General features: G+C 37.4%; 1 protein-coding gene across 5 annotated transcripts in view; it reads left to right on the top strand.

Annotated features, from left to right (window-relative positions):
• The first annotated feature begins 287 nt into the window (after positions 1–287).
• LOC149822417 (tRNA synthetase class I (I, L, M and V) family protein) overlaps positions 288–9,335 on the top strand; it is a 124,645-nt gene continuing 115,597 nt past the window's right edge. For 4 of the 5 annotated variants that reach the window (XM_089981460.1, XM_089981461.1, XM_089981462.1 and 1 more), the window contains exons 1-5: positions 288–428; positions 1,095–1,395; positions 1,909–2,230; positions 2,760–2,825; positions 2,944–3,087. In XM_089981460.1, coding sequence (XP_089837586.1) covers positions 1,184–1,395; positions 1,909–2,230; positions 2,760–2,825; positions 2,944–3,087 — 744 coding nt within the window. In that variant the 5' untranslated portion in view covers positions 288–428; positions 1,095–1,183. The remainder of the gene's footprint in view (positions 429–1,094; positions 1,396–1,908; positions 2,231–2,759; positions 2,826–2,943; positions 3,088–9,335) is intronic. The other variant, XM_089981459.1, reaches the window with a different exon arrangement.

The following is a 9,335-nucleotide window of genomic DNA, read 5'->3' as shown; positions in this document are numbered from 1 at the left end:
ACATTTGCCAAGATCTTGATCATATTTGGTTTGGTAGTAAAGTTCAATATGATTCGGATTCAGGCAAAAATCCAATTTGATTACATTTTTCAAATGTAAATGGCCCACTTTTCACTTTTTTCTCCTGATCCAATACTACATGTTTTTCAGATTTGGATTCATCATTACTTCATCTGATATGATTCGAATCAAGATTCGGATTCAAATCCGCTGTTTTAATTTTGGTTCGGATTCACATCTGAAAAATTCCGGTCCGAAACTAATCCGCATGGCCCATTTAGGTTTTGGCAGGGTTAGGGGTTCCCCTCTCCTCTGCGACTTTGCTGTCTGCGTCCTGATGCGACGAGAGTTCCGTCCGGACGGCGCGGCCCGGGGTGGTTGCAAATAACTCAGGCGACAGCATCCCTGCGACGGCGGTGTTCCGGCAGGTACCTCTCTCTCTCTCTCACGATGCCGTTCATCCATGGTAGGTGGCATCAGATGATTATGGATAGCTTATGCCTCAAATGAGCCTCACGAGAATGCTTTTCTGGATAAAAAGGCATCGTGGGGAAGAGAGGTACCTTGGATGGCAAAAAAAGATGCGTTATGTTGCGAGCTTTTCATGCCCTTCATCGTAAAAACGAAGGGCATCCACCTATGGTGCTCCTGAACGGGCCTTTCTGAACACTTTCAGCAATGGGGCAGTGTTTTTTTTCCTAAAGCATTGCTTGGTTAATCATTACCATATTAGCCTTATCAGTTGGAGCTCATCAATCTAACGCCTACCACTTCTCGTTAGATGAAAGAGGGTTATTTTCCATCATAGCCATATTGTTCTTTACGCATTATAACTTATGTGCCAAGTTCTATTATTGATTGGTCATGCTTGGAGTCACTAAAATAATATGCTTGGGATTTTTATGCATCTCATTGCAACAGATTCTTTTGTTCAGTTACTTCAGTTGAAGCTTATTCCTTTTGTATTTTTGTTTGATTTGAGCATGTGAATCTGAAGATATGCAATGTGCATGATTGGTTCATTAGGCTGTTTTTTTGTTTTGAGTGCTAATCAAGGACTAACTCTCTGTTTGTGGTTTATGCTAAAACCTCAGCCCCATCGTTTATTCTCACCACCTAACCAGAAACCTACTCCTGATTCCTCGCCAATTCCCTTCTTGCTATAGAGAAACAAGGAGGGAGGATGGAGGAGGTGTGCGAGGGGAAGGATTTCTCCTTTCCCAGGCAAGAGGAGAGAGTTCTGTCCATGTGGGAGGAGATAAAGGCATTTGAGAACCAGCTGAAGCGGTCTGAGGGCATGCCCGAGTACATATTCTATGATGGCCCACCCTTTGCCACCGGACTCCCGCACTATGGCCACATCCTTGCCGGCACGATCAAGGACATCGTCACCAGGTAGCGCCCACGACCCAAGATTTCACTGATTTTCTAAAATTATCTAGACATTTTCATTTGCTGTTATACTACTGAAGATGCGATATTTTGTAAAACATCAGGTGTTTTGAAAATATCTCGCCTTTATCACGTTATTTTTGTGATAAAAGAATTTGTTACAATAAATTTTATATATTTTGGTAAATTTGTATGTTCCTTTCTCGATTTCTTGATTGAAGCCAGAGCTTTCAGCATGTCAATCACGATACTTTTAGAGCTGATAAACACCAATAAAAACACAACATTTTAAATATTGCCTACTTCGAAAATCTCATGCTTTTATCATGATATTAGTGCCTTAAAAAACTGTTGTATGTAAAAGTTTTACGTTATTTATTTATTTTCATTTATGAATGTTTTATATGTTTTATGTTTTTCAATATGCAAATATCATTTTAGAGATTGCCCAAGAAAAAACAGATTTTACATAACTTGACTAGATTTTGCTAGTAATGAGATTTGTGACAACGCCAGGTACCAGACTATGATCGGGCATCACGTCACTCGGCGCTTTGGGTGGGATTGCCATGGCCTGCCCGTGGAGTTCGAAATTGACACCAAGTTGGGAATTAGAACCAGGGATGATGTGCTCAAAATGGGGATTGATAAGTACAATGAGGAATGCAGGAGCATTGTGACACGGTATGTGGCGGAGTGGGAGAAGATTGTGACTCGGACGGGACGGTGGATTGACTTCCGAAATGATTATAAAACGATGGACCCACAATTCATGGAAGGGGTCTGGTGGGTCTTCGCCCAATTGTACAAGAAGGGGCTGGTGTACAGAGGCTTCAAGGTAAATTTTTATTGGGGTTTGAGTACTTTTCTTCTTTATTTATTTTGCATGAATTGGCTTTTCTTTTAATGGCTTGATGATGGTTTTGTAGTCAAGCTATGAATGTGGGTGATGATTCTTTCAAGATTGAACTAGAATGTTGCTTATTTTCTTCTAAGTTTTTTCAATAAAAGTTAAAATTTCATTTTTATGTTTTATTCTTTTTTCTTAAATTATCATTTATGAGAGCGGGTATCTGAAAATCTAAAAATTATATATAAAAGGGCTTGCATCATTATTATTTGATATGTTCATGTTTTTATTTGTGTTAATGCAGATTGCTTAGTTTTTGTAATGTTGAACACAATTTGGTATAGCTATTTTGATCCTTATACACACCATTAATGACATTTTATATGTTAGACGTGGAAGCGGTCCTTTTGTTTTCTGACACAATATGAAAGTATTTCTCTTATGTACATGAGAATTGTTGAGAGATGTTCTTTTTGGAAAGAAAATAAACTTAGCATTGCTGGGAAAATTTTGCCAGGTTATGCCCTATAGCACTGGATGCAAAACTCCACTTTCCAATTTTGAATCTGGATTGAACTATAAGGTAACTATTTTTGTTTTTGAATATTAAAAATCCCGCTAAGAATACAATTGTGGTTGGCCAACTTTTGCTGTTGCAATGCTGATAGTTTTGTGTTTGTAATGTATGCATTGATTTTCAGGATGTGCCTGATCCGGCCATCATGGTTTCCTTCCTGCTTGTTGGTGATGAGCATGATGCATCTCTTGTGGCATGGACTACTACACCATGGACTTTGCCTAGCAATCTTGCTCTTTGTGTCAATGCAAGCTTGACATATGTAAAGGTCAGGAGATTTTTGCATCTTCTTGCAAATAGAATAGCTTTATTTTACCAAAAAAATTTATATATGTCGCATGGGGAATTGTTACTTGCTGATTGCATCCTGAATTTTTAATTAGTAGTTTAGAATTTACAATGAGGATATTTCAAGGGCCTCACATTTATTCTAAAGACACGTTTAAACAAAAATTAGAACTGAAGGGCTCGCTAGATAGCAAGCTATGGTACCCCAACACGCCATTTTTCCCTCCGTACTCGTGTCGACACGCGTATCCCCGTGTCGACATGCGTCGACACCCAAACACACCATTTTACCCTCTGTACATACAAGTTTATATTCAATTTATAATTATATTTTCAGTATATAACATATTTTAGATATAGCATATATATTTAGATTATATTCAGTTTATTTTGAATTTATTTTGTATGTGTGATAATATATATATATATATATATATATATATATATATATATATATATATATATATATATATATATATATATATATATTGCCGTGTCATACCCTTTGTACCCGCACCCGTACCCAGGTGACATAGATAGCAAGTGCTTCCCATCAGTTCATGAAAATATGAGAACTATTGAGAAGCTATTTTATGAAGGTGGTGTATGCTATGGCAAAGAATAAAGCAATGGGACAGGATGGGGCTTCAAATCTTCTTCTTCCAAAACAATATACAGATTGCCAGTTTGACAATTTGAGCATCTTATGAGATTCTTCTTCTCCTTATTTTTTTTTAAACAAGGCTCTGATCATAAGAGCTCAAAAGATCCATGTTTGTGCTTATTGCAATAGAGGTGGGGGCATGTGGTATTTCTAATCAAGGTCAGTATCCCTCTTCTTTGGCATGCATGCAACATAACTAAGATCTTGGTGAAAAGGCTAAAAGTGACACTTCCATCTACAATTTCACAAAACCAATTAGCTTTTGTTGAATATAGATCCATTTCAACTGCCAAGTTCTTAACAAATAAATAGAAATGAATGGACTGGTGGTCTTTTCTTATTAGCTTCTATTACGATATCATAATAGGAAAGTTGGGAAAGCTCTTCAACTTCAAAGAGAGGACTATGACAAGAAGAGTTGGTGTCACCCTTACTTTTCAAATACTATAGCAGAAGCGTTATCTTTCTTAAGAATAGTGCCAGTGTGGAACTCATCAGGGGTCTTGAAATGTTGGACATTCCTCCTCTCATACATCTCTATCGCGCTAAAAATATCTAAAAGATCTGCGACAGATAGGTTATAGGAAATCGTACAAGTGACCATTGGGAAACCTTCTATTTGGATCCCCTTAGAAACACTACTCAAACAAGCAACCAACTTAGTGAAACCTCCTTCTAGCTGTAAGAATGATGTCTTTGTCCATAAGGCTGTAAAGTTTGTTGGGCCTCCCTTGTTTCTATCTTCGATTTTACTTTTATATCCACTATTAAGTCGAATGCCTTTTGGAATGTTGACTTGGCAACCACTTCCCTTAATTTTGAAGTACATCCTTCCATAATAAAGGGCATTGCCTAGCAACTATGGACTACTTGGTTGGTCAAAATCTTTGAAGTCATTCCATTCCAGTAAATAAAAAGTGATGGTAATGAATGAAAAAATACAGAAGGGGATAATTATACAAAATCTCTTTTGTATTGTAGAAATTGAAATAGCTTTGCTGTTGCTTAAATAACATATTGATTTCCCCAATTTCTCATTTTAAGTTAGGATTCATTGGGAAGACGGAATGGTTGTCAAGGTCTAGTTAGGGTGGCATTTCTTCCAAGCGGACCAAAGGAATACAATTGACTACTGTACTGTTTCAGTAGAATGTTGTTCACCTCTAGTATGGAGTAGTACTTAATGAAATAACATAGTTTCCAAACAAAGGTTCCAATAATTGGTAGTTCAAAGCCCAGTTAATATAGTAGTTTGAGAAAAAAACTGGATTGGGCAGTATGAGAAGAAGAGGATTCACTGTAGATGTTGCTGATTGAACAAATACTTTGGTGTCCTTCCCCCAGTGGTAGGTGCTCTACTATGGATCATAGAAATAAACAGAACAAATGTACTCTTCTTTCCTCTAACCTTGATGTTAAGATCTCCATGGGATGGCTAGCTTATTCAATTGTTATTCATGGACTCATAAAATAGCTCACTGGGGTCAAGTAATGGGTAGAAGTAGAGGATGATATTTTTGCTAAAATTCAACTATTGATGGTGATACGTCTTTTGCCTCATGAACATCCCATCATGTATTGCTCCAAAAGATGTTAAATTGTTATAAAAAATAGAAGTGTTCCTTTGGGAAGGAGTGACATGGAGAATTTTATCCACTACTAATTGGAACCTACTCACATTAGGGTCTGTGGCAATAGAAGTTTTGGACTATTTAATTGACATGACTTGTGAAATAGCAGGATCTCTTCTAGTGAGCAAGAAAATAATTGGTGAATAGAAGTCTCTTGGACATGCCATGCACTTTAAGAATGGCTAACAGTGGCAAAGGGTCTACTTGATAGAAGAGCGGCTAAAAGGTTTGGACTTTTTTGAAGCCAAGTTGGGAGAAAGATTCACCTATGGAGAACATGTGGATGCTAGTGGTTCCTTTTATGGGAAGATTTGATAAGCTAGTCTTGTGTGCACTTGATATTGCCAAATTTAATAATGGGTGGATCACTTTCTAAGTTGGCCTAAAAAAGATCTCAAATTGGCGCATGAAGGTGTTGGAAGCATTCCAACCATAGTTACCGGAAGCGCCCCTACAGTAGGGGAAGCGCGCTTCCTCGATACGCGTTTCGGAAGCGCGAAACGGCTCTCTTCCGAAATGCGTGGGGAAGCGTCCCTTTTTTTGGGAAGCGCGCTTCCCTTTTATGGGAAACACACTTCCCATTTATGGGAAGCACGCTTCCCCCTCGCTTCCCTCTTTTTTCCATTTTATTTTTTATTTTAATTTTCTTTTTTCGCTTCCCCCTTCGCTTCCTAGGTCGCTTCCGGTTCGTTTCCTAGGTCGCTTTCGAGACGGTTTGTGATTCGCTTCTAAGTCGTCCCACGCTTCCCGCTTCCTGTATCACTTCCTCGACTGGCAACCATGATTCCAACCACAAGGTGGAGTTGAGGATGAAAGCATATGGTGTAGAAACAAAGTTGGGCACTTCTTAGCTTCATGCAACTCATTTTTGATAGAGCCATTGTCGAACCTTCCCAAAAAGTCTCTTTGGAATCATAGGTCTTCTATGAAAAAAAATCTTTGCTTGGTTAATCTCCTTCAACAAAGCCCTCACTACTGGCAATTTGTGGAAAATAGGAGGATAAATTTGATAAAGATAATTTATTTGTCTCCATTATAGATCTCTTGCTTAGTCTGATACATAGTAGTTGCCTTGTTGGGTGAAGGAGACGTTGCATTTGCAATCGATCACTATAGGCAACCCATCTTGCACAATGGATTTGTGCTAGGGTACAGGAAGGGTGTCATGTTTGGTGTTGGTAGCTAATTATTGCATGGTGGGCCATTTGAGGAAAGAGGAATAATTACATCTTGGTGAAACATTAAAACTTTACTACGGTGATCCATGCAAATTTTTAATAAAAAAGAATTCCCTTCATGGGCAAGCATTAAGGTGGCCTTTAAAACCCTTGTTTAGAATCGGGGTTTGATCTGGCATGAGGTCCATGCCAGATTAGAAGGCCTCGCAAATGAGAGTTCTCAAACCTCAGTTTCGAGGTCCCCCTTTCAGCCCAAAATACACGGAGCTTTGGCTTGAGGGGGAGGTTGTCAGGCCAGAGATTTATGTGTTTGAGAATGCTTTGTGTGACTCACATTTGATTTGAAGCAATCAAACACATTCTAAATGTCAAGAGATGCCTTCTTGGATTGGCCTGTGCCATGTTTAAACATGCTACTCCCTACATTTAATTGCTTTGGTTTTTTGTTTATTTTCCTTTATTTTTTCATGCTTTATTTTATTTGGTGATACCTCCTAGTAGGGATGCCAACAATATGCATTTGGGTCCGATAATTAACTGTAGGAAACCCATCTAATTGGGTTTGGTAAGATTACACATTTGAAAAGTAATTGGGTTATATTTGATATCAAATGGGAACCCAATTCAACTCGAATTCGGACTTAATTTTATATAAAAGTAAGGATGTAAACAGGTTGGATTTGGTTCGGATGTGAGCCATACTGAACCCAACCTAATGGGATATAGCTTAACAGAGTCAGATTTGGATTGGAGTTGACTGTTGAACACAAGACATTTAAACTGAATTCGGATATGTTTGAAAAAAAATTGAGTACAACCTGAAATTTGACTAAGGCAGTCAAACCGAGTCAATCTAGGTGTTTATATTGGCATTTTTGATATTAATGTTATGATGATAACATATGGAAAAGTCTCCGTGTTTATTAAATAATAGCATTTGAAAAGGCCCCCTTGTTTTATGAAACCCTTTTGGAAAGATATCATTGCCTTTAATTCTGACAGTCTTTATTGAAAATGGTTGACCATTGTATTCTCCATCTGGCACCTATGCACCTGATTCGAAATCCATGTAGGCTACAAGAATTCGATCGGATATGAGAAAGAAACTGAATCTGAATCCAAATCGGATCATATTTTAGTGTGCCTTACTAAATCCCACCTAGCTATTGATCTTATCTCAAAACTTTTGGCAAACCAGATTGTATGGATTCAGGTTGATTGGGTATCTGACCCAAATCCATAACTTTTACATCCCTATATTATGACTTGCTTGGATGTTAGCTACTTCAAAAAGTTGATGTTTTTAAACATGCAACCAAGTATTTGAATACCATATTTCTGGTTGCCACATGTTTTAGAGATATGGGTTGTAAGTGACCAAACTAGGTTCATATTTGGTGAATCCAGACTGTTACCATGACTAAATTGTTTGTTCGAATTACATGGGTCCAGGTGGAGGGTTGGTGTGTTCATGTTTATTTTAGTCTGGATTGAAGATTAATCCATTTTAAACACCACATGCAGTCCAGATGCTATCATGGGTCATAGCTAGACAAAAAATGACTCATGTTTGACCTTTATTGGACCCTTGAATTGGATATGGTTTAGCCCATGAATTACATGTTTTCGTTGTCCTAGTGGGTTTGAGTAAATTTTCATCTTTATCCCCCCATTTTTGTAGGAAAGTAGAACTTTTAAAACTGAGAAGGTTGCCCATACATACGTACAACAAAAGGAAAGCAAAAATCAAGACTTAAAATCATAAGACAGTAGAGGTAAGGTGCACAAACCCTGAAGTTCTAATCCAGCTCAAATCTTTCCCTCCCAAAAATCATCCACAAACAATTTAAAGGTCTCGTTTTCTTGTGATTGTATCTATGAAATGGATGCTTTCACCAACTATTGTCTTAGAAGATTTTTCAAAACCTTTATCACTTAGTTGCCCATGCATAAGTACAGCAAAGGAAAGCAAAAATCAAGACTTAAAATCATAAGACAGTAGAGGCAAGGTGCACAAACCATGAAGATCTAATCCAGCTCAAATCTTTCCCTCCCAAAAATCATCCACAAACAATTTAAAGGTCTCATCTTCTTGTGATTGTATCTATGAAATGGATGCTTTCACCAACTATTGTCTTAGAAGATTTTTCAAAACCTTTATCACTTAGTTGCCCATACATAAGTACAACAAAAGAAAAGCAAAAATCAAGACTTAAAATCATAAAACAGTAGAGGCAAGGTGCAAAAATCCTGAAATTCTAATCCATCTCAAATCTTTCCCTCCCAAAAAACATCCACAAACAATTTAAAGGTCTCATTTTCTCGTGATTGTATCTATGGAATGGATACTTTCACCAACTATTGTCTTAGAAGATTTTTCAAAACCTTTATCACTTAGTTGCCCATACATAAGTACAACAAAAGAAAAGCAAAAATCAAGACTTAAAATCATAAAACAGTAGAGGCAAGGTGCAAAAATCCTGAAATTCTAATCCATCTCAAATCTTTCCCTCCCAAAAAACATCCACAAACAATTTAAAGGTCTCATTTTCTCGTGATTGTATCTATGGAATGGATACTTTCACCAACTATTGTCTTAAAAGATTTTACAAAATCTTTATCACTTAGTTGCCCATATACATGAATCCTTCTTCCTAATTGCATGTCTCATAAATCAAGTGTGGATGTGAGAGTTACATAATCTTCTGCCGAAAGAAATTCCAGAGATAAAGATCATAATTTTCAATGAGCAATT

This window comes from Nuphar pumila, chromosome 11 (genome assembly GCF_984573655.1).
Source record: "Nuphar pumila chromosome 11, dmNupPumi1.hap1.1, whole genome shotgun sequence".
Taxonomy (NCBI): domain Eukaryota; kingdom Viridiplantae; phylum Streptophyta; class Magnoliopsida; order Nymphaeales; family Nymphaeaceae; genus Nuphar; species Nuphar pumila.
The sequence above is the reverse complement of the archived record's forward strand: the minus strand, read 5'-3'. Positions and strand labels throughout refer to the sequence as shown.